At 40.1% G+C, this 25,661-nt stretch overlaps 2 protein-coding genes across 2 annotated transcripts; one reads left to right on the top strand and one right to left on the bottom strand.

The window, feature by feature from the left end:
• Positions 1–168: 168 nt before the first annotated feature.
• On the bottom strand, positions 169–6,389 carry LOC118340187 (secretin receptor-like). Its single transcript, XM_035678058.1, has 14 exons — positions 6,298–6,389; positions 4,906–4,963; positions 4,738–4,825; positions 4,200–4,319; positions 3,611–3,717; positions 2,894–3,003; positions 2,642–2,774; positions 2,048–2,201; positions 1,859–1,919; positions 1,692–1,761; positions 1,180–1,271; positions 652–790; positions 506–547; positions 169–416 (listed from the first exon to the last, which is right to left on the bottom strand). Exons 1-14 carry the CDS (start codon positions 6,387–6,389, stop codon positions 231–233), a joined length of 1,452 nt encoding a protein of 483 aa, XP_035533951.1. The 3' UTR covers positions 169–230.
• cfap221 (cilia and flagella associated protein 221) lies at positions 2,104–25,661 on the top strand. The gene is made up of 25 exons (XM_035677585.1): positions 2,104–2,227; positions 6,277–6,514; positions 6,850–6,950; positions 8,229–8,315; positions 8,443–8,538; positions 8,852–8,952; positions 9,147–9,250; positions 10,137–10,296; positions 11,548–11,677; positions 12,138–12,258; positions 12,504–12,615; positions 13,167–13,254; positions 15,447–15,536; positions 16,114–16,209; positions 17,320–17,407; positions 17,675–17,766; positions 18,078–18,158; positions 18,868–18,975; positions 19,655–19,837; positions 19,986–20,071; positions 20,181–20,241; positions 20,446–20,546; positions 23,596–23,688; positions 23,801–23,908; positions 25,020–25,661. The coding sequence occupies exons 2-25, from the start codon at positions 6,391–6,393 to the stop codon at positions 25,153–25,155; spliced, it is 2,547 nt and encodes an 848-aa protein (XP_035533478.1). The 5' UTR covers positions 2,104–2,227; positions 6,277–6,390; the 3' UTR covers positions 25,156–25,661.

Genomic DNA, 25,661 nt, shown 5'->3' with positions numbered 1-25,661 from the left:
AAGTACTACAAACAAGTAAGCCTGGCAGCTTACTAACTGGGCCTCTGCAGTACATTTTACATCATGTCATTGAATAAAAACTCCACGGATTAGAAAAATAGGCATTTGATGGTACCACTGTATTAAACACTCCACACTGCAGTTGTGGACTAATTGGCTATCAGCACAAAGCCAGGTTCCCCTCTGTATCGACAAGGAGAGTGGGGAAAATGAGTAAATCCCGACGCGAATCACATCTCCAGAGTATCCACTGGGAGCCCGCTGGTTGTCGGGCTGCCTGGAGAGCAGGGCAGCAGGGAGACCTGCGTGTGAGGAGACCCGCTGTGGCTGATGGAGCCGTGATGCTGTCTGGGCCGACTGGGGAGGTGCTGAGTCAGCCTCCACCTCCTCCACCTCCTCTGAATTTCGTGCTGCACCTGGAAATGCGACACGTCATAGATGCCCAACTCGCTTTACACTCTAAAAACCATACGTTTGTGGCTCTAATTGGCTAATCAGTTCTCACCTCTCCGTTCATGAAGCAGTAGAGCACAGCGACCACAAAACCCTTAAGAGATGTGAAGAGAGAAAGGACAGTGAGTGTAGTTTTATTTGTCATTACTCTGAGTTGACTGGACGTTCTATCTATCTCGTACATACAGCACATTTTACCTGTGTGGATGACAGGGCCAGTTCTGCAAGGGTCCATATCTTAAACACTGAGCTGCTGACTTCAACAGGTAAGAAAACAAACAGGATGTAATGCAGACCGAACAGAGTCACCAGAAAAAATGTGGATTTGATCAGCCTCCTGGTGAAAGAAAAACACATTTTTTCTCAATAAAAAAAAAAAAGTGGTCCTACATATTTTTCTGTGATAGTCCTATCTCAGTCTCTACAGGTATGCTTGAAATATTGATATGGAAACAAATTAGCATATGGCTTAAAATAGTATGATACTACCTATAATGTCCTTGCATTTGCATCCGTCCCTATGAAACTAACCTGCTAGTGTGTATACTTTAATCCAAATCAACAAAGCGAACAGGAACAGTCTTTATTCTCTTATCCTATGCAAAGCACATGGCCCATTCCTCAAAGACACTTTTTTACATGTAAACCATAACTGGCTTTTAACTTTACATATCAAATATATAGTATGGCAGCAACAACAACAGCAACAATACTACAGTGTCTCACTTATACTGGCAGAATTCATTCCTCTGTGCATCCGACATTCTGAGTTTGCCCACCAGTATCCTCAAAATGCCCAAGAAAAATATGAGATTCATCTGAAATGATTAAAACACTTGTTATATTTTGTAATACAAACATTTCAACATTTTGGGGGAAAAAACTTTCTTGCCAAGAGCTAGATGAGAAGATTGATACTCATCATGTAAATGTGTGCTAAATATGAAGCTGACTGGCAAGTCGGTGGTTATGGCCCCGTCCCAGAAATGATCTCTTTTAGAGCTTTAGTTATGGGAAAGTGGATCTTTGGACAGAGACAGGCTAGCTGTTACCCCCATTACCAGTCTTCATGCTAAGCTAAGCTAACCAGCTCCTGGCTGTAACTTCATACGTAACGGACAGCCATGAATGGTGTCAATCTTCTCATCTAACTCCTGGCAAGAAGGTCATTTAGTATGTTTCTAAAAAAACCTACTTTTTTAAAGAACATATTAAAGTAAAAGAGAGAAGGTTTTTACAGATATAGTTAGAAGAACTGGCACTCGGAGGATCCACCAAATCCATGCATGTGTCCTGGTTTCCCAACAGCTTTGGCAACGACAAGAAATAATTTTAAAATCACACACTTTGATACTCACGTAACTGCGAATGAATGAGTGCAACACATTTTTAAGCCCCTCCTTACCCTTCGTCTTCATAAAAATACTTGGCACAACCCCAGGAGATGATAACAATCAGTGGTACGCCTGTGTGATGAAATAAATCTTAGAAGGCACAGAGTCAGTGTTTGCTATCCTGAGCTGTGAATATGAATACGAGTGCAAAGCAGAGAGCGAAAACAAAAGACTGGATTTTTGTTAACACGTCTACCTACCCCAGCTTAGGACGATGTACCAGGCGAGGTGTTTCTTCAGGGAGAAGAAGGAGCGGCTGACCAGGGTAAAGAGGAAGTGACCCTCCACCAGCAGCCAGCTGTAGTTTGCCAGGATGGAGTAGTTGGAAAACATCAGCACAACCTTACATGCCACCTGCCGCACGGGAGAGAAGGCACTACGTAAGTATTAAAAATAATAATAAAATAACACTGTTCTTTATGCAGTTAACCAGCACCACGGAAATATTTACAGACATTCATGGTGCCCAAATGGTGTTTCCAAATCATCCTCTAATTTTTTATCTAGTGTCACCTTAAGGTCAAAATTTGAATTAGTTGTTAATGACAAAGTACCTGCAAAGCTACGGACACATGCAAAATTGTAAATGTTTCTATAAATATATATGAAGAATTATTTATTATTTTCTTTCTGAGAGTTGGATGAGAATATTCCTCTCATATATTGGGGTGTATGGTAAATATATTCCTTGATTTTTGACCCAAAAGACACTCCAGTGTCACTCTAATCTACATGTTTATAACCACATATATGAAGCAGATTAAAGTGAAGAAACAGTGTCCATCCATCCATACCGGGTAGTAGTCACAGTGGTAGAGCTCTTCATTACTAAACAGCAGAGAGTCTCTGATGAAGATGAAGATGGCTCTCAGGATGAAGGAGATAAACACCTGGATGTGAATGTAGTTCCTGGTACAGTGCAACTTTCTGCAGTACATCAAACATTCACAGTTTAATGTATCATTCTTTAGTTTTCAGTGCAGGAATTTTACAATACAAAATATTTGAAGGAGAGAGAAAAGGGGGTAATAATGAAGGTTTCCCACCTGAACAGACAGAATATGGTGATGGCGATGGTGAGAGAGATGAGAGAGAGTGTGTATCCAGCAGTGTACATGGTCTTCACGTAGGAGAAATACAAATGGGAATCTGAGGACTGAAAAAGACAGAGAAGATCACTTCCCCTCCTCAAAATGATTTAACAACATCATTAAAACAGCCACTGTGGGGGGACTTGAGAAGCCTAGGGGAAGGTTTATGCTTAAAGGGACCTTTAACGGATACACAATTTAGCTGATGCTAAGTTGTTGAGTATTTTTTGACTTTAAACTGTATTTCAGCCCAGGATCTGGCTCAAACTCAAGCATTCAAACTTGTCCTGAAGTGAGTTCAGTCCATAGGACACAGAGACCGGTCTTACAGGGTCAGGAATCAATTTTTTCAGAGTTTGGTAATACGGCAAAAGTGTTTTTTGGTAATTAGGGTGCAAGCCTAGAAGAAAAAGTCATCTTTTTAAATGTTCCTAGCCAAGTTAAGCTAAGTTACTCTCAGCAAAGCAAATAAGTATATTTCTCCAAAACTATTCCTTTAAGCATGGATAGAAATAATATTCACAGTCATATAAGATTCTTTAATTAACAACTCTTTGTGCTTCAAGAGACGTGTCTGTACTTGGATAGTATATTTCGATAATGCAAAACTTCATATTTATGCTTTATATTGAACAAAAGTCACATACTGTATACATATTAGTTACCACCAACCTCTCCAAGAAAGTGCAGCGTCTCATTGAAAGTGTAGCTACATGCATCTTCATGTGGGATGAGCGCGTCTGACCAGCCACTGGCGGTGCAGTTGCGATACACTTTACCTGCAGAATAGCAATAAAATCCTACGTCTGTCACTGCTCTCTTTAGTGTGCATTTGGCAGAAAACTAAGTATATCCTGTAAATGAAGCCTTATTAGGACCGTTTTCCTGCTGGTCAGGTGTGTGTAGATCATGTGCTCACAACCCTTGATTTATTGGACAGTAAAAAGATACATAACCATTACTTTCCCTCTTCAGGTGCTTCAATAAACCTCCGGTCGGTTCTTCAAATACATCATTATGAAACCTATCATCTTCATCTCTCAACATAAACATAGCACTCCAAAGTGTTACCTAGTGTCTCTATGTACACAAGCCTTTTATGGCTGAATGTTTGGATAGAGACCCCGAGAGGGAGAAGCTGTCTCAGTTCCTTATGAAAACAAATTAGCTTCCTGGCAAATAATTAACCAGTGCAGTGTGTCATAGATAATGGGGGGGCCTGTTTGTAAATGTGTCTGTGAGTGCATGTGTCGTATCTCACCTTCTGAATTAAAAAACTCATGGTTTGGACACGGTTGAGAGACAGTTTCTCCAAGAGAAGCTGGTGGCCAGCAGTTCAGGTCATCCCACATTCCCTTACAGTGTACGCTGATGTTGTTTTCTTAATGGATGGGACAGAAATGACATGTTTTATTAGGATTTGCTGGGATTCCATACATTATACAAAGTTAATAACAAATCAAACTGGCTAATAACAATGATTTCATGTTTTAATTTCATGATAAACACTGGAAAACATGTCTGGATTAATCTTGATCCTTCAGTATAAAACGCCTTATGTCTACTCTAAGTGTCCAGGGTGCATTATGTTATGTTGCCACTAGGTGTCACTAGAGCACTGCGTCACATTTTTATAGGTTTAAAAAAAGGCAAACTTTTCATTCATCTCACAGATCACCAACATTTTTTCAATGGAAATATTCACTGAGCAGCAATTTTGATTTATTCAATAATTTTTTATAATCATTATATACCACAAAAGGTCTAAAATACACAATTTAGAAACTGTATTAACTCACCTGTTGCTTTGTGTGACAGGTCTTTCATGCACTTCTCCTCCTCTTTCACAAGATTAACATGAGGGTGACACCCTGATGACCAGGGCGCCTGAAAACGACGAGATAACAATGTTACTGTTCTTAACACATTTCACAGATTCAAACTAAGCATGCATGTATGTTTCTCACCTGGGGTAACAGCAGCACTCCAATAAGTCCAACTTTTCTCATTGTGTCAGACGGGCTCCTTTATTTCCATCCAGACAGGTGCGACACCCCGCATATCTGATCAGAATGAAAAGCAAGCATCCTGCCATGCAGCAGATATATGCGGTCTGAAAATCAAACGTAGGCCTACTCACTGTCAATAATTATGCACATTATTAGTCAGGGCAAGCTGATAAGCGCTCATCAAGGTAGCTGCTATAAAACGTGAACATCCTGCCGTGGCATTCAAAATAAAGTTATGGCCGCGCATAAATACACGCGTCACTGTCTTAACGGGAAGTATATTTAGTAGTAGAGCTGTAGAAAATAACACATCTTACTTCAAAGGATGTGTTTTTACTTTTTACATCGAAACAAATAACACACAGCAGTATGTTTTCCGTCAAGGCTTTTATTTTGAAGGCGGATTCGCTAGCTTCCGGTATATTTCGGACGACGTGACGCTCGCCGACAACAAATCGTATTCTCTGACCGCACGTTGGCCCCGCCCCTTCACACCACCAGCGTCACTATGGCAACGCCGGTGTTTGACTGTGGGGTCCTCTCCATCGACAGCAACATAAAGTGTCCAAACGGTACGAAAACACACGGAAAATGTCTGTTTTCTTTGAACAACTCGATGCAACCCCTTGGCTAGAGCTCGAGTAAGTTGTGTAGTTCCGTTTTTCGAAAGGTTTTTTTTACAGGAGAAGCTGATGAGAAGTGTTGCTAAGAAGCCTCTGTTGACGGTAATGCTAAGTTAGTAACGTTAGTAATAAATAATAATGAACAGTCTGTGTCGATTGAACCAGTGACGAGACTGTAACATTACTTCAGTTGTCTGTTATATGGAGGACTGAAATCACCAAAACCAACAATAAATAAATGACCCAGTAAAGAAACGAATACGCCATTGAATTAATGACAAATAACATTAAAAGAAAGTGTAGGCATTCATTAATTTATCCTTGTGATATTCCTGATTTTTCTATCTATCTGATCTACTTCCCATTTAATGTTTCATTTTATTGATTCACTTCTTCTTTAAATGTCTAATAGACCTTTTTCACAGAAGGCATTTTGTCATTAAATAGGGTAAACACATGTTACCAATGATACTGATGAATATATACTGTATATTCACATATCTAAAATATATAATGCTACACAAATATGTTACTAAGGCACAGATAAGGTGGAGGAAGTGTCGTGCCCCTGGTTCACACTTTGCGTGACAGGAAATAAAAACATAAAAACAAATGTAACTACTCGAGTGATTTCACTGAATCAACAATAAAGAACTGGACGTGACAATAACCTGCTGTCCTTCCATGTCTTTCCTCTTGTGTTCAGGTTATACATTCATTTACCAACGTGATATCTCCCAGCACGCCGCTGTCTCCTTGACCGTCCTCTCTCCTTCTGTCCGTTTCTCTCATGAGGAGCCAGAGCTGACCTTTCGCCATCATGGAGGTGGCCGTATCTGCCCAACAGGTCGAACCCCTCAGGAGGGGGACTCCTCTGCCTCTGAGCCAGCTGGTGGAGGAGAGCAGGAGCAGAGCCAACGTTCCCAATCATCTACTGGACTCCAGTACGTATGAAGCATGACCTCTGAAACCCTCTGATGGCGTGCGTTAATACTGTTTTCATACTGCCGGCAATGATGATGAAGCACTTAACCCAAAATATGGCAGCAGATCCGGTTGTTCTAGTTGCGTTACAGTTTAAATCGCTGCTTATTTAAATTGGTTGAATCATCAGTGTTATTTTTTCACCATCAAAATGGCTGACATTCATATTTTTCATTTTGCTATATGTGTGGAAATCCTCTTTGCAGGTGTGAAAAGCCCGCATTCAAACTGTTTTCTGTTATGCAAAAAGCTTATTACATTTCAGTAATTGTTTTTTTTTTTCCCCCTCTTATAGAAATCTATGCCAAACTGAAAAGCAACAGCCTGATCCAAGCAGAGCCCCCAGTGCTTCACTTCAGTGGATTTGAGCTGGGGAAGGATTACATAAAGATCCTGGTGAGGAAAACACTGTCCAAGTTTACATATCTTTGGCGTTTTCACTATTAATTTGTTACCTGTCCCATTCACAGGATGCACTACTGACTGTGAGTCTTTAGACCTTCATGTCCACAAGCGCTTGGTGTGAAATAAAAGTACATACGAACAATGACACGGTCCACACAGTGTAGATAACATTGGCAGCCATATGTGTACCTTCTGCTGCACGCTGATTCACCTGCTGCTCTTTTGAAGGGAGATGTGGGTCACTTGTTTCCATCTGAGGACAAAAAAACACCTCCTTCGTCTCACTGACGCAGAGAGAGAGAGATAGTTGTCCCCGTACCAGGCTGATTTATCATAGTCATTAGCCGGTTATTGCACTGATGGGATTGTGGTCCGGTGTGGCAGGAATTTATGTGCATCATATCCACATGTTGATGTATGTGAGGACAAAAGCCTGGTCCAGGGAGAGCTTGAAGTTGTCTGTGACGCTGCTAGTGCACAGTCAGTGCTCGCTGCTGGGTGGGGGCTGGCTGCACAGCTTGTTCTAGCTACTGAAGACTCAAAGTGTCCATGAACAAACATTTTCCAGGTGTCTGACAGGCCTGTCACAACATAAATCTTCGTAGACAGACTTTAGTGTGACTTCTTTGTCACCAGAGCTGACAGCAGCATCCCGGGCTTTAAGCAGGGAGTAGACCTCAGTGATCCAAAATCAAAAACACACATTTTTCCTCTTATCTGTACTGATATTTAACCATCTATATTGTTTCGGTGAGTTGCTGAGTTTTGGAGATATTTGCTGTCGAGATGTCTGCCTTCCCTCCAGGAACCAGATGGCACTCGGGCTTGTGGTGCTCAAAAAAGAAATCCTGACCCGGTTATAAGAGCCTGTAGTTCATCTAGTTCCATTACTTAGGAAGTAATGCAATCTAGATGGATAAATAGCATTGCAGGTAAGAGGGAAAATATGTAACTGTGCCTTTAAGGAATTCCCCTGTGTAGTGAAGGCGAGCCCCGACCTCAGATAACTTTAGGTTTGTTTGTATTTAAAACATTGCAGCAAAGTATTAAAAACACTGTAAAAGTCCTATCCCATCATAAAGTCCTCTCATTTGGTTTCCATCGAGGATAAATTTGATTTAATTGAATGGGCACTGATTTTACACCCTATTTGCGAGCGGAAGCACTGTAGACTGGATGTAAGCATCAAGAATATGGAAATAGTCTTCTCAAGTGCACATGATTGGATGGAAATGAATTTTTCTTTTCTCTCCTCTTCCTCTCCCTCAGAAACTAATCAACATCTCATCTGAAGTAATGAATATTCATATCATTCCAACCCAAACCAAGCACTTCCAAACATCTTATACCAAAAAGGTATTTTTTCCCCTCCTTCGTTTACAAATTGCTGACCTGAATATAATAATATGACCCCACTTGTCCATTAGTGCAATCAGAAACGACTTCTGATGATTCAACCTTGTCCCATGTGTTTTCTCTCAAGTATCGACTCATCCCAGGCCTCGCCTACACGCTGAAGGTCAGGTTCTATCCCGACGAGTGGCGTTACTTCTACGACTGCGTTCGGGTTCACTGCAAGGTCAGGATCCAGCGGTTTGTGCGCCGCCGCGGTCGCTGCGCTGCTGCAAATACTGTTTTTGTTTTACACTTAAATCTTTAGGCATTTAGTGGAAGCTGGAGGACTTTTCATTGGCATTAACAAGTACTGGAAAGACACAACTATCCACTAAAGCTAGCTCAAACAGTCAGACAACCAACAGGAACAGTTCCTACTATAGCTGCTTTAACTTATCTCTTTTGATGATATGTTTTATCTCCGTTATTCTCGTTCACTCTCTCCATATCCATGTTCCTCCTCCTTGCTCATTCAACCCAACTGCAACATTTCCAAGGGGGAAGAGAACCTGTTAATTCCAGTTCATGCTTACCCTGTCATCGATGACCTGCACATCCCTCCTCACATCGACCTCTCAGCCGTACCACTTGGACAAAGGTGTGTGCGTATGCCGTACACTGTGTGTCGGAGTCTTCAGTCGACTGTTTTCTGACCTCCTATCTGCCTGAGGGCTTGCCTGTCTCTTTGTATTCTTCCATACAACCAACCATGCTTCCTTTCACCCGTTGGTGTCAAATCGTAAACAGAAATGATTTCATCTGGGGTTTTTTTTTCTTCCCATCTGTCTCTAGTGTTCGCCATGCTGTTCCTCTGAGATGCAGCTGCCCCATTGACTTTGAGTTTCAGGTGTATGTTATTCAGCCACACGAGGCCTTCTCCATCCATCCCCTTACAGGTATGGACTAGTTTAATCATTTAATTTAACATCATTCTCAAATGTAATTGAGAACTTGCCTTTTCATTGCAGTGCACATTATTTCTACAGTGCATTTAATGGCTGTTTTCTTTTAACGTATTTAAACATATTTGCCTTTAAGGTAAAATGGATGAATCAAGTTGTTTTTCCATTGATAGTTCTTATTGAGCCTGCCAGATAAAGAACATAATGCATCGGGAGAGCTGTGTTCTCTCAGAAGCTTGGACTGGTATGTTTTGTGTATTAAACAAGTCACAACAGAATTGAAGGATGCGTCCAGTTTCCACACACTGACACTGAGCAGTATTCATGGTCTGGGAAGCATCATAACACATGGCGGAACCAAGCATTTGGGATTTGAATTACAGCTGCAGTTTAAACTCTGTACAAACCTGGAATTAGTAGAAGAGATACAAATGAGTTTCTTATTTTGGAACAGCTTTTTATACTTTGTCTTTTTCCCTCTCTACGATAAATTGTGGCTATGTTACAACACTTACAGCTCACAATGTAGAAACATCACACAGCAGTCAACAGTGGTACTTTAACATTATGTTTAGTGTAACACTTTCTTTGCCCATCAGTCATTTCTCATCAGTGCTGGCTGTATAACTTACACCCTGCATCAGATAAACTCAGGGACCTCAGACCCCACCTGTGTTCATTTCAAATGATTTCAACGTGGATGTTACAATAATTTGTAATCCAGTTGAACTTCAGTGTTAAGGTTGATTCAAGTTTGCACTTGAGAAAAAAGAAGCTGGATGGCTTAATAATTTATCCATTACAGTACTTAAACTATTTATTTCAACCATTTATCTATTACTTTAAGCTATATTTAAGCTTTTTTCCCTTGCTCTTCCAGGTGTGATACCAGCCAATGGCGAAGTGAAGATCGTTGTGACCTTTAGCCCTCTCCAATATGGTACGTCTCAAGTCACCATCCAGCTCATCATCTCACAGTTCAACACCAGACCCTACCTCTGTACCATCACCGGGAGCTCTGCCCCTCACCTAGCCCTCAGGTAATTAGAGCAGGAGATTGTTGAGTTGAAAAAGCCACAGGTCAACACTAAACATTGACTAACCACCCATAAAGACAATGTGACATAATGTTGAAATATGTTTACTGACCTTTAAAACTATATCAAGATTTTAGGTCTTTCTAGATTCACTACTGGCATTAAAGGTGCGCAGATAGCAGAGATACCAGTATCTCCACTGACACTATGTCAGCTGACCAGGAGCCAGCAGATAGTATTTGTTTAAGGGGGGGTGGTAATGTGTTCTTCCTCTACTGTAACATACCTTGTTGTCTTGCTATATTTCTGTTCTCTTATCTCACAGTGGTATCTCTGTTGCTTTTGCTCACTCCGCAGGTTCACACCCATTACCTGGGTTGTATTGACATTCTGTAAGTAGAAGTAGAATAAGACGAGCCAGTACAAGACAAAATGTACCACCTCATGTTGCAGTGTGGAGATATGTCAGGTTGTACCTTGTATTCGGATTAAGAAAATGGCCTTGTGTGCTGATTAGAAGTTCCCATTTGTTTTTTTTCATCCAGTATAAAACCTAATGTTTAATTCTGTTCCCATGAGAAAGAGGGTGCTATCCATCATGCAGCAGTAGCCCCATCCACTGCACTGTCTTGGTGTTATCTCGGCCAAAAGTTAATAATTCATGAAAATAGCTTGGTGGCTGGTGCAGTGATATCAAGATGGATATGCCTCCCGATGGATGTTTAGCATATAAAACAATCCTCCCTCTGTTTGTTGTTCCCCACAGTGGAACCAAATAAAAGATGAGATATGTGCAAGTGAAAGATTAAGAAATATATGCTAGAGCCAATGCTTTTCCAGCTCCAACCACTGCCTGACACTCGCTTGTTGCCGAGTGAGGTAGAGGCTATTCTTAAAATAAACAGACGATGATCATTTTAATATCTTCAATGACTTTGCTTCTGTGTTGCATTTTCCATCTATCTAATACAGTCTAATACAATAGCCTTGCAATAAATCCTTAAATAAACCTAGTAAATCTTTGTGACGCTTGTAATGTCAAGCTTTTGTTGACACTGTGTCAGAGAAGTGTTGAGTAAACTGTGGGGTTATTTAAGGCCACGGTTAGCGATGCGGTTTTCTACTAGTGATGACTTTGCAATCCCAAATTATTTGCAGAAATGAATCTATTTTGGCCCTCTCCCTCGCTGATTCAGTACAATTCTGTCATAATTAAAGTTTTACTCCATATCTGCTTATTTTCCTGCATGACAGTGAGCTGGGAGGAAAGTCGGGTCGTGAAGATGCAGTGGCTGCAGAACACAAAGGACCTTCACCTGCCACCCAGGTGCCTCCTCGAAGTAAACCCAAATACAGGCCAACCAAGGAGGCTGACAAAGCAAAGGTAGTTTCTGTGGTCCAGTAACAGTTTTCTATTTACTTACACGCAAAACGGGGGGTTATTTGTTTTAGTCCTGACTCATAAACCCTTACAGCCTAATTTGAAATGCATTAAAACAGGAGTTGGTGGGTGCTTCATGAAGGGGTTAATGAATTCATTTTCATGCTGAAAATAGTTTTGAGACGCTCTCTTGCTCCTTCATGAAAAATGTAAAGGTCTTTATATAAGTGCAATGTAAGATGTGCTTATTAATCTGTTACCTTAATTAATGAATTTTTAATTTGATTAAGGAGATAAGAGAAGAAAGAACCTAATTTCGGGAACATTTTTAGTTTTGGTTCCACGTGTGTTCTTCTTTTGTCTTTCCATCACAACTATATTTGAGTGCCGTCTTTTGTGTAGATGATGATAATGTGTTGTCCTCCGTTTCTCGCTGTTATTTATTTCTTTATCCGTCCTCTAGACATCGAGAGATCAGGCTGGTGTTAAGATGAAGCCCGCAGTCGATGTCTGTACCCCTGCAGGGGTGGCAAAGATGCTGATCAAAGACACCAATAAACTCAGCTCTAAAGACCTGAGGGAAGGTAGATGCCACCCACTGATTTTACGCTCTCAGTTGTTATGGAGTTTTTGTGATGCGTATCACCTCATTTAATCTGTTGTTGTAATTTATGTGAGCTTAAATGAACTACGTTGTATTAGGGTCCTGTTATACTCTCCTTTAGCATAGTATCTTTTTTTTTTTTTTACTTGTTGCCATGAAGCAAATTGTATTTTACATTATACATATGGCGCCACTCATGTCTTTTATTATCCCCCCTCACTTCAGCCATATCCTGTGGCAGTATGGTCGGTATGCAAAACAGGCGGATGAAGGAGGCCCTCTTCATGAAAAACGTTCAACAAAACGTGAAGGAGGAGCAAGCCAACCACGTCAGATGGTAGGTCGAATAATATCCCTGTGAGTGTTTGGACAGTTGCATTTGTATTTCTTTATGCACAAACTATTGTTCTTACATTTTATATATGCTTTTAATTGTTTACATGCACAAGATAACATGGAAAAAAGATTAAGATACAATTACTAAATCCACTTGCTGGTAAGAATACACATGTAAAATACAGATGTGCTGTTTCATCACACAAATCATACAAGCTGAATTTAATTTCAGTAGCAAAATAGTAGAGAGGATGCAGTTTTTTGGGGATTCTGGGTGAAAAGAGTTGGTATAAAGAGAATTCCAGTGTAAGAATGACTGATATTAATCATGTCCACGCACTGCAAAGTCAAATAGAAATTCAAACTGTGGAGCAAATTTAAGTGAAGAGGGAACATGAAAGAAGATTTTTTTTTAATAATAATATGGGTATTTTTATAAATAGTCATCTCTTAGCTTGCTTATATTGACATATATTGTGTTTTTTTTCCGTATATTGTATGTTTTTTTTCAAGATGACAGCTTAATTGAACTAAAAAAAAAATCTCATTCAGGCAAATTCATCTTGGTAAGGACCCCGTGTCAGAACACACCAGGAGGCAGGTAGCGGAGGAGAGAGAGATTGCACTACATCAATACATGGTAAGATCTTTCACTCCGTCTGCCCATTGACACTCTTACAGAAAGTTGTACACACAATAGTTTGACGTAAAGCGGGTGCTTTCAAAGTCAAAGGCACTGTGGGCTCCCCAATACCACACGTCCTATTATTATACTAAGTCTTACTTAGATTTAGGGGATAATCATGCTCTTCTGTTCTTTAGCCTTTATGCATTATTAAAAATATGCTGAATTAGCAATTAGCAGTTCCTGTTTGCAGTGTACCCGTGGATGCACAGACAACTATCACTGGATTACTTTGATCCTGGAAAAAAAAACCTCAAAACATCATTCTCTTTTCTGATTTCTGCGAGGATTTATGGTTGTTGTTTTTTTTCTGATGGATATCAGAGTTAGTCGCGCTGAATATAATAATATGTGTATCATGTCCGTGTGTTCAGATTTGACTGAGTTATGACTCAGCTAATGAGTGCCATTGTTTATGCAAATTGCGGCAATCGGGCGCTGAGGGTTTTAAAGTACCTTAATTGCCTCCATGAGCTGTGTGTCACAGCCACTGCTGCAGCTCCAACTGTTGACCCTGTTGGTGAGCGGGCCAAATCAGGTGCGTCACACGGTTTGAAAAACCTCTGAGTGTGTCTATGTAGGAACTGAAATCATCTTTTACCGCTGCCTTACATGTTTAACTGTTCCCCCATGACCCACTTCTGGATTTAGGTCTACATTTATTAACAAATACAGTTGGGAGGGACTGGTTGGACAGTATAATCTTATATAGTGTGTGTAGGGCAATCTGTGCAGGTCAAACCTAAATTATTGCTTACAGTAGTTGTTGTAGTAGTAGTAGTAACAGACTTTTCTGTTGCAGTAGATCGTTTCATGTACAGCGTTTGAGTTTGTTTTACTATTTCATTCAACATGACATTTAATGGATGTGTTAGAAGCTAATCACTTATGCTGGACACCAGAGGCATACCAATGTCAGAACCTGATTCAGTTGTTAGATTGTGTATTAGACCCACGCTGTGAATTTCATCCAAAAAAAAAAAGAAACCCACACTGCCTCTGTGATTGATTTTATTGAGAGGCTCTGAGGAAATGTGCAGACTCAGCCAAAGTAACACCAGTATTGAAATATGAGCGTGTGCGTGTGTGTGTGAAAGAGGTTCCTCAGAAAAGTTATTTGAATACTGAACAGAACTCTCACAGACAGTAAACAGCAGTTCCTCCCCCATCCCCTCTCCACCGGCACTGTTTATAATGCACACATACATGCGTACTCCTCCTTACGCTCTTCGTTTACGGCCTCGTATCACCACACTTTGGTGTTTTATTGGGACTCTGTTGTTTTTATGATAGGATGAACTACTATCTTCTTCTGTATGTCCTCTTCTGAGCCTTTACTGCAGGCCAGAACTTAAATAACTCAACAGATGAAACGTTTTCTGTTTGCATCACAGTGATGGTTTACAGCTTTACCACACGATCTCTTCATCACCCATGTTTATTTTTTGTCAAAACTATCAAATGTCATTGTCAAATGATTTTGTTAGCTTGATATATCACTCCTATAAACAAATGAGACCTTGCTCCACAGGATTAGTAGTCACGGCTGCTATTGTTTCACAAAATTAAGACATACCCCATCGGCTTATTTCTTCCTGTGACAAAGAGAGCGTTGCCTCTTCAGCCAAAGGATTTCAAGGCGTCCTTACTATAGAGGATAAACATGTTGGAATATTTTTTTTTCCCCCCATTGGCTTTGCACCATCTGTCATTGCCAGAACTCTGAAGGGTTTAGCAGAAATAGAAAGAACAGCATCTACTTTCGCTTTTATGCCACGAACCAATCTTTCTTTATGCTGTAACATTTTTTAAGCAGATTCCTTGCCAATTCTGACGATGTGACACACTATAAAATGCAGTGCATGCGTAAGTAATATAAATTCATAACCCCATATAATGATGAATAGGAAGCAACGCAGGAGTAGGCCTCTTGGTGGCAGAAGTTACCTCTTATTTAATAGTAATAAGATGGTAAACATTGTAAGAATTATACCTGCTAAACATCAGCATGTTAGTGAGCATGATAGCAGGCTGATGTTAGCATTTAGGTCATTGTTGACTTGTTTTGATCCTGGCACAAGGTTTAATTAATGTCTATGTGTGCTTTACAGACCTTCATCGTGCTGTGCTAACTGATTTTGTCGCAGGTAAAAAGAGGCGATGCGAGGCACGAGGAAGACTGTGCTGCCGGACAGCCCAAACTGTCCTCCAGACGACTACTTTGTGAAGCAGGACAGGTGAACCTCTACTGTGGAGTGTACTCAGTTTCCAGTTGGACTCCCATTTTCTGAAGGACTTCTCTAAGCTGCTGTTGTCAAATAGCTTCTTTACTAGACTGATCCTCCTATCCGCCATTCATAATGTAGTTACAATAGTTTTAAGAAGTAGTCGTATGCACTGGTGGTTTTTGACAAAGCCTGGGAGAGTGATCATTGTCATCATTGCCTGAAGGATTTACAGTTTAACAGAAAACGTTAGCGTGCAGTTAATGCTTAATAGATCCATATTTTGTCTTGGTAAATGTGTGGATAAGTGTCTTAACACTTCTGCATGACACATTTTCTTTTATTCTTTGTAAATGAGGGCTTCTACTAAAAAACTTGCCTCTCAGTGGTTTTAGATTAAATTAATCTGTTGCTTATAGCACCTCCTGCAATTTAATTCACTTTAACTGTCCTACTGTCTTTTACCATTTAAATACTCCAAGCTGAGACCTCATGAAATTTCCCTTTATAGTCCTTTTAATATGCACTCATTGTAACGATGTCAAATGAAATAAAAGTCAGCAATAAATGTCTTTCTAACCTCTTCTAGGCCTGTGAGGGAGCCCCATCCTTCCAGCTTAACTTCAGTTTTCATTGGGAGCTAAGACAAAGAGCCCTCGCACTGTTCCAGCAGGCAGCACGCAAGGTACACACATCCAAGTACTGTAAAGTCACCAAGGTACATGTGCAAATGCACACGTGCCTGAGCATTTTCTTAGATGCACAAATGCATACATGCATCACACACGCTTTCTTCTTCCCTCAGGGGAGGACTAGTGTCCCCGCGGCCCTGTCCCTTTAGTTCAGCCATGTGTAAACTCCTCACACTAAATAAAGTATAATATTCTTTACAGAAAAATCATTTTTTTCTGGGTGTGGCGCATTCCAGTGAGAGCTGAGTTAACCGACTTAAGCCTTAAAGCCTCCTAATGCCACAGGAAGAACATGCTTTCTGTTTTCCTAGCAGCTAGTAAAATAAAGGTATGTTTTTCTCATGGAAAAGTTAGAAAAACTCACTCATTTTGGCATAACAGGAAGTCATCTCTTAGGCATAACATTTAATTAAATTACAAAACAAGTCAATCAAGCTGGGAGAGCATTGTTTGCTTACAGTGTCACACTCAGTGCACAGTGTACCAGTCCTTCTGTATGGAGGTGAGGTTCCAGTAATCTTGACCAAATCTAAATGTTTCATGCAGAACTCCTGTACACAGCAAGGTGGGTGATTATACATGTGAACAAGGCATATTTACATGACTATGTCCCAAGATTGTTTACTTGATGGTTGATGGAAGATCAAGGTGACGATTATCTTTACATGTTAGTTGGTCTTGGTTTTGACGATGTGAGGAACAGATGAGTTAAACGTTATATATACAAAATTCACTTGCTGCTTAAAGTCACTGTGGAGGGACTTACATGTACACCAGACCATATTCCTAAACAAACCACAAAGAGGCTGTGATAGCAACACAGGCAGAGGGAGTGTGATGTATTTCTGGACACTATATCTTTACATAGCAAATAGTTGTTTGCAGCTGTATTTAAGACCCATATATATAAAACTTTAAAACAATACCATAGGATTACTGTGGAATAGAGAAAAGTCTAAAGCTGTACAGTGGTGGTGAACAGTTTTTATCCTTTTAATGAATGTGAATATCTCCCTGACACCTCTCCTGGGATTAGAAGAGGCGAAGGTGAATAACCAGCCATTTAAAGCAAGAACTAATCTGCACCCTTCTCTCCCTTCCAGGTAGTGATCCGATGTCGCATGAACCGGAGACTGACCTGTTTGAAGAAGCTGTCAGACAGTATGAAGAACTTGCCCTCGGCAAGGAAAGGTTTTGATTATCCTATGATCTCCTCATTCAGACGTAATCTCATTATGCCATGACAGCAAAGCACGCTTAATTGAATTTATTCCTAAAGGGGAAAATTCAGATGAAATCCCCTCTGGTTATTATGAGGTTCTTAGAAGATACATGCATACCTCAGGGACGGGCCTATTTATAGCGCTGTGTGCATTTAGTCATACATTTCTCACAGAGCCTAACAAATAATACATTAAATTAACTTTTCTAATGCATTAATTGTCTCACCTTGTTCAGCTGAAGAGGAGACAACTTGTGATCTGAAGATCTCGCCAGACAAGGTCTTTCCATCTGCTTTCCCAATATTCTCAGATGAAGATGACCCGCTGGTGAGTACGTTACATTTGATAATAATCAGCAGCCTGTTAACAATATAGTTTAACTACCTTTTACTGCCTAAATGGGGGCCGACATATGGACGTTTAGAGTGAAAAGTGAGTGCTGGCTATTGTCCTGCACATGGAACGATTTCCATTCATTATTTCCCTTGAAAGATGTCTTTGATCTAACTGTGGAATCAAAGAGGAAGCTCAGTTTCCTGCACTTTGATTAAATCTTTCATTTTCCCGACGCCCTGCAGAGAATAAGCCTCGGTGTTCAATTGAACAAATAATGCCATTTGTCTCCTTGATATTTCCAGACTCGCAGTCATTTGGTCACAGTGCCTATGGATCCCATTGATGTGACTGTGACAACACATATTCCTTTCTTCAAGCTTCAAGTAGGTATTTTCTGCAGCTGAACGTCACGCTTATAGTACATTAAGTACATTTACTCAATCAAAATGTATTTCTATATTGTATATCCATTTTATGTCACCTTATATTTGGTTCCACTACATTTCAGAGGAAAATATTGTAATAAAATTCTTACCCAACTACATTTGTCTGACAGCTTCAGTTTACTAGTTAATTTTCAGATTAAGATTTTAATATATGTAATCATCTCAAGACCCCCTAGAGTAAGTAGTTCACCTAAGTAGTTAAAGCTTGACCAGCTGCAGTAGTAAAATGCTGCTTACTGACGCATCAGTATCAACAATCTCATAGTCACAGGGTAGATTTTCCTGCAGAAAAATTACTTTTACTTTAAGTACATTTAGCTGATAATACTAATGTACAATTACTTAGGTAGGATTAGAATGCAAGACCTGTAATTGAGTATCTTTACATTGTTGTAGGAGTACCTTTACTTAAATACATGATCTGTGTACGACATTCTGCTTATTTGATTATATTCCACACTTTGAACCTATGACCTTGTATGTGAATATCTATATGAAATACTGTTTTGTACCGTAAAACAAAGCTGTAATAAAGGACCTCTGTGGGTGCCTCGTCTCTGCTATAGTTAGCTGCTAAGTCGGCCTATAAGTTGTGTTTCTATGTTCTTTTGCTATTAGAAACATATTATTTGTTTTGTCACTCCAGGTTCCTCAGCACTATAAGCTTATGGGCTACCAGCCTGTGTCAGCCTGGGAGGCATTTGACTCTTATATCCCCACTGCTCTGGCCAGACCGCTTCGCACTGGAGCTCTGGTAAATATGCATGTCATAGAGTCTTCTTTCTCTATTCCCAATATACCGAGAGCACTGAGAGGAAGGTGCAAATTCCTCTCGCTCATCTGATCCATATTTATATGTCTGAAACATGCTTTTTGACTTGTGTTGCTCACACAGGTTTTCTGTAGGGGGACTTTAATTCCCAGACCTGCCTGACCCTTTAAGAAGAAGAACTTCCCATTTAAAATGTCTTTGTTTACTGTTTTATCAACATCATTAACATTAATATGTATGTTTTAATTATGGCTCTAAGAGGTTCTTAATGTAATCGATTTTTTGTCATTTGAGTACCATTTAGCTCTAAATGAGGGGAGATTGCCACCACCTGTGCCAAAGTGGCATTAAGTCCAGATACTTTCCCTGATTGGCCAAAGTAAACAGGTGACAGGGTGTAAAAGGTTTGGAAGACAACTGTCTGGTTGGTCTGTTTTTTCCACACGCTTGGAGAATGGAGGAGGGCAGTGTTTTGTTTAATGTTTTTTCCCACTGACTTTCTGCACAGGACTCGCCTGTATGCTGGTCTATCCTCCCACTCACACTACCAACCATCTCCAAGTACAACAAATGCAGCACCTGGACTAAAACATACAGATCTGCCTAATCATTTGTTATTTCGTTGCTTTTTTAAAATTTCTCTCGCTGTGTGACTTTTTAGGACGAGCTGTTTCCCAGTAAGATCGGAGCCCAGCCTCCCACAACAGCGGAGCCCAAGGTGTGGGAGGAACAGCAGCGTGAAAATGAAGAGGAGGATGGGGAAACAAAGAAGGCTCACAGTCTCACCTTCAGCGCCCCTGAAGCTCTTCTCAGACCTTTTCCAGCAAACCCACTCAGAATATTTGTAAGCCTGTAATTTCTTACTATTAATCCAAAATTAAAGTCTGAAACTAAACATTAAATGTTTTCTGCACATGATACATAATCCATATCAGTATGACAGTATATTTAAAGTACTATTATGTCCCTGGGTATCTCATCATATGCTTTAGAACCCAGCTCCAGGCTTGCAGGCTTACAAACCAACCCCTAAATACCTGGAGAGTGACCTGGAGTTCTACCTCTGCCCTCTGCCCAGGTAACAACAACAACAACACATGAGAAAATAAATGTTTATGCACGTCTATAGACCTGATTGTTCCCTGAAAAAGCCAGATACTCAGAGAGAAAGCTCTTTCCATACGCAGGTATACAATCCCTGGGGGCAACGTAAGCACAGACACTCAGAGGACGTTTCTGGACCGCAAGGTAATTTTCTTTTCAGACACTTTTGGGAGTTTCTTTGGAATACTTTCATCTTAAAAACACTTTAACCAAGTTGTTACAGTATCATATTTATCATTGTAGATGCATTTTGTTGCTGGACTGAGGAATTCTTTGAAATATGAGCAGTCCCTTCCTGTTATATATCTGACTGCACTGATGCATTTCTTTTTTCCTCACCAACTACAGGAGTTGATCCCAGGGTTCATGACATGGAAGAATTTTGATTCGATTGCCTCCAAGTGTCTGTTCAACCAGCCCGCTCTCACCAGCAACTGTGCCCTGCGCAGGTAGGTCAGAACCAACCTGAATCACTGCGCACAGTATCAAGTTGTGTCACTAAACGAGGCAATAAGAGTGCCTTTATACTGACAGCAGCCACCTAGAGAGGTTAAAGGACAGGGTACATTCACCCAAAGGTTCCCAAGTTCCCATGCTCCAACTGGACCACTGCGGGATCAAAAAGTAGAAGTGCATGTTTACAGTAGTTGTTTACAGAGTTGAAAGTTTCTGTTGCTCATTTCCGCTGTCCTTATCTTTCCGGCGGTTGGAAGAATTTAAACTTATGACCCTCTGTTGGCAAGACTCCTGATCACTTCATTATAGCTTCTTCAGCTTTTAACATGGTCATTTTCATACAATATAACTATATATAGAAGTGTGGAGTGCGAGTCTCACTAACAGTACATAATCACTTCCTGGCAGGCAATATATTGTGTAGCAGTCATTTTGTTTCAGTTCATCTGTAGACACACTGAGAGCATTTACATGTCGGTTACATTAGACGTGTTTGTAAGACACAGGCTCACATTTATAGTTTAAGAACTGATCACTTGGAGGAGATTTATCCTCTCTATGCCCCCTCATCAAATTGCAGAGACGGTGTGAGTGCTTAATAGCTTCAGAATCCATTCACCATCTCATATACAGTATTACAGAAACACGACTTCTCACAGTCTCAGTAAATATGTAACCGCCACGTCCACAGAACTCTCAGCACCTGCCTGCTTGCAGGATGTCAAATTGTCTACTTGGGTGTACAGTATTTATCATTTTGCATTTCCAAAGTAGTGGTGCTGATTTCCTTTAGTTTTTGTGAAGTAACTGCTATACAGTAGGTGTGTTTCATCACCTCTATTCTTGTAAAATAGTCCACAGAGTTTCTAAAATCAATCTGCTGACATGAGTTCTCTCCCTCAGGTTTTAAAGCCTGTGATTTCATCAAAACACTGACAAAAATACCCATTTTCACTTATGCAAATGACCACATTTCAGTAGTTTTGGACTGAAGTGATTTGATGTTACTGCAGTGATCAATTCCAGTTTGTTTTATTTATTTTAAGACAAATTTGATCTTATACGTACACTAAATATATCATTTGGATGGATAAATAGAACCATTAATCATTATTTCCTTTAGTACCGCTGTATACCTCGAGTGAGATGCTTTCTGTGTGTGCAGAATCTAGGTCACATGGAGGCAGAGAGCCCCGCACACTGTCTCTTCACTGACACTGTGAAATAATGATTTATTCAGTCTTTAGCCTAAATGGACAGTGAATAAATTATGATATTTTGGTGTAGCGTATTAGTGAACACAGCATGGGGCTGTCTCATGTGGCGCACTGTATGCTTCTCTATGCACCCTGTCACAACAAATCCCACTCAGGTGTGCAAACGCTCTTCTTCTGACCCTGGTAAAATAATGTCATGTACATTGTCATCATTTTGAGTGATAGAAATGTAACGTTACAGAGCTAATGAGGCAATGTTAATTTTTTGAATCTTACTCTGCTACAGCTCTCTCTCCTCACCTTTCTGTCTACTTGCCATTTCTCATCACTTCCCCTATGTTACATAATCAGATGCCTCGCATGGCAAAATATTCTCTTTATGCCCGTCAGCACTGATCTCCAGGATAACTCCAGATATAGTTTTTCTTTTTTCATGAGAGAAATGATTTTCCCTCCAACCTCCCTGCTCAGTCTTATTAATTTTCTATCACTGCCTCGCTGGTTACATCCTCTGTCTACAGTCATCTTTCAAAAACAAACAATATGATTTATGTCAGGTGGCCATAATGGAAGATGAGAATGAACTTGACAGCAGCTTGACAACAGGAACAGAGAGAAATGTGTGTGTTTATCTTATACGGTATGTGTGAATGATTAAAAGGTTTCTGTCATAGCTCAACTACTGACAAACCTTAAAACAGTATCTCTCTGGGTACAGAGAGTTCTTATTTTACAGCTGTACCACTGTGAACCACACAGACTCATAGAACTGCAACTGAGACCCATTATACAGGAGTATGATTCATGACATGGAGCTTTATAGGGAGTTTGTGCTCATTGTTTAGCTGTCCGGCCCACAACTGTATTGTTTTGGTTCACTCTCATGGTTCATTGTTCATTGTCATACTTTTTTTGTATGATTATACACTAATTAAAAACATACCTGTAAATATTGTATTCCATTTCTGCCAATAGATCCTCGTAAATCTTACACACTGGACCTTTTAACTCGCATCGCTAACCAAGCAAGCTAACTGACTGCTAGCTTTAGATTGAGGAGGAAAAGAGGTGATATGAAATATGGAACACACATCTGACCTGAAAATTCAAATTATTCTTTAATAATGATGTATGCAGGGAATGTTTTAAATGACGTTTCACAAAACTCAAACAGCAAACCTCAAATTACAAACTTTTATGCTAGTACAACTTGTCTAGCGAAATGGCGTCAGTTTGGTTAGCGTAATTGGATATTTCCCATTCATTCTAAACTGCGTAGAGACTGCTTATTCTAAAACAGTTCTCTATGTGTGCATATAAAAGAAAGTCATACTAACATTTACAAAGGATTCGATTTTATGTTATATCTGAAATTGGTATTGTAGCAGTAAATCGCTAGTTTGAAACTAACTAGCAGTAAGAACGACGTTACACACGAACTTAGTAATGGATTTAAAAATTGCTGGTGCGGCCTAGTCCAGGTCATGACACCTTCATTTGCACAATGGTTGTTGCATATTGTATGTGTAGCTGACCACGGTCCCATGCCACCTGCCATTATTTTAGTTTCAGTTCAGAGCCTAGAAGGAGTGCCTCCAAAAAGCCAACCTGTGGCTTGTCAGTGTTTTAATTCCATTTTGCCCCTAAGTGGTATCAACTTTCACTCGGGAGTGCTTTTATCGTTCCTGCTCAAACTGAGATACCAAACAACCCGAAGCAGTCCTTTCATCTAAGTAAGATGGAGTAGATATCTGACCATTATCTTGATTCGTAAATGTGTGGTCTGGCTCCTCAGGGGAAAAAGCAGTGTGTGTGTCCTCCATAGGTCTGTCGACTACAGCACAGATATACTTCCACTCGTTGCACCTCCTCCTCTCACTGGTCCTCCTGATGATCTGCCACCACTAATGGACAAAGCGTAAGCACACACAACATTGACATCTATCGATTATCTCGTTGGAAGCTTTCTCTATCAGGTATTGAGGTAAAATCGCTGCTTTCATGCTCTATATGTGTTTGTCCGTGTGCAGGTGTGAAGGCTCAGGAGTCCAACTAACACCAGACATGATAAGAGCACAGTTTTTGTCAGGGGAATCTCTGGTCTCCAATAGCAACCTCACCACAGGAACAACAGTCCGGTAAGTCTGCTGGCCCGATGTGTATGTTACTGAGACAGAGAGAGCAGAGATGCAAGAGATAACATTCTGAGTTTTTAGGCACAATGAAAGGCTTATTTACACAAAGGAAGCACTTCCCATGCAATAAATAGGATGGATGTTCAAGTATGTGTTCGCATACAAACACGTATGACAGATAGTGCTTCAAGGAATGGGCTATAAACATGTACTTTTTTCAGTTTTAAGAGGGGAAGTCCTCAGGATAAACAGAAACATGAAGTTAATGAATGCACAAATTGTGTACCTGAAGTTCCTTCCAACAAAAGCTTCCTGGGAGCAGGGACACGCTGCATGATGCTTCTATTTCATAGCAATGAAACAGATAAATATACACGGCTTTATGTCATTATCTTCGAACATTAATCAAGATTGCGTTGTTGGTTGAGGGTTCAGCTTTGCATAATTCTAACTCCTAGCTAAGGATGTACTCTATGTGAACCCCTCAACTTTTATGTAACATGCGTTCCTATCACATGAATGAATCGTGTACATCATGCTAATATATGTTGCTGTCATACTGATGTAATTTGATGTAAATGCTGGATGCTGTAACAGCTTCTTAATATGCAAATGGTTATAGTATTTAATGAATTGTAAATTTTACGACAATGTATTTAAGTTCTACATTTGAATGTGTTTTTATGATTATATGTGTTCAAATACAAACACCTTATCATATTTTGTATATATAATGTGGCTTTAATTTGAAACTGTAGTTAAGAAAAAAAATAATGACTTTCTGAAAATGTAATGCTGCATTTTAATGTGTTTCCATCATATGTTTCAAGGGATTTATTTCTTTTCATGTTTTTAACCATTAAAGGGGGGCATTTTATACATTATGCGGCTAGGCTTGCTTTAATTTAATTTGAGACTGAAATGTAGAAAATTGATTTTCTGAATGCCGCATTTTAGTCGATACTAACACCAACAATATTGCTTATTAAGGCTTAAATTGAATGTGGTTTGTATGCCTTACGGAGAATCGGGGCTCTAGTTTAGCAATCAATCCTTTTGAACCAGTTTAATTCCTCGGTTCTTCCGTCTGTAATGTTAAATGTCTCTGCCACAGGCACCAGAGGGAGCTTCAGATTGAGGCGACCTACAGGTCTGAGTTCAACCAGATGGGAGAAAGAGTGATGGCCAAGCTAAAGCAACTTGAAGTCACCGACAGAACTCCTCATTTATCAGCAGAGGATTGTGAATAGGCAAAACATCCCCCCCCACACACACACACACTTCCAGAAACACACAAAAACCTCCAAATTGGCTTTGTGCACACACTCGCACACGAATAAACACAAGCACAGGACTTCAAATAAGCATTATAACCATCCTACTCACCGATTCGAGACTCTACATTGTCTGCCCTGCCACTACTGTAAAATAAAACCTGGTTACTTTCTCGCCCACCGGTAAGCCTCCCTCCCACCCACTCAAAATTACCAGCAAGCTCTCCTCCTGTGCACTTTCAAAGCCTTGAAATTCGTTATCCCTCCACCCACTCGGATCCATATATAAGCAGAGCTACAGTATATTCTAACAAGCTAGAACACATTACTGCAAACCGCATTCAGTCAAATATGATAATTCTGCATTTTTCTGCTGTAGTTTACTGTGTTGTAGAAGCGGGAATGTGATGTCAGTGAGCAACTCGCGCTTATTTCTATTAAACTCTATTATGCTGCAAATGATGGTGTCATACTTGGTTAAA

Source organism: Morone saxatilis, unplaced genomic scaffold (genome assembly GCF_004916995.1).
Source record: "Morone saxatilis isolate NCDOM2014 unplaced genomic scaffold, NCSU_SB_2.0 Contig6, whole genome shotgun sequence".
Lineage (NCBI taxonomy): Eukaryota > Metazoa > Chordata > Actinopteri > Moronidae > Morone > Morone saxatilis.
Note: the sequence above shows the minus strand (reverse complement) of the source record. Positions and strands in the feature narration are given on the sequence as shown.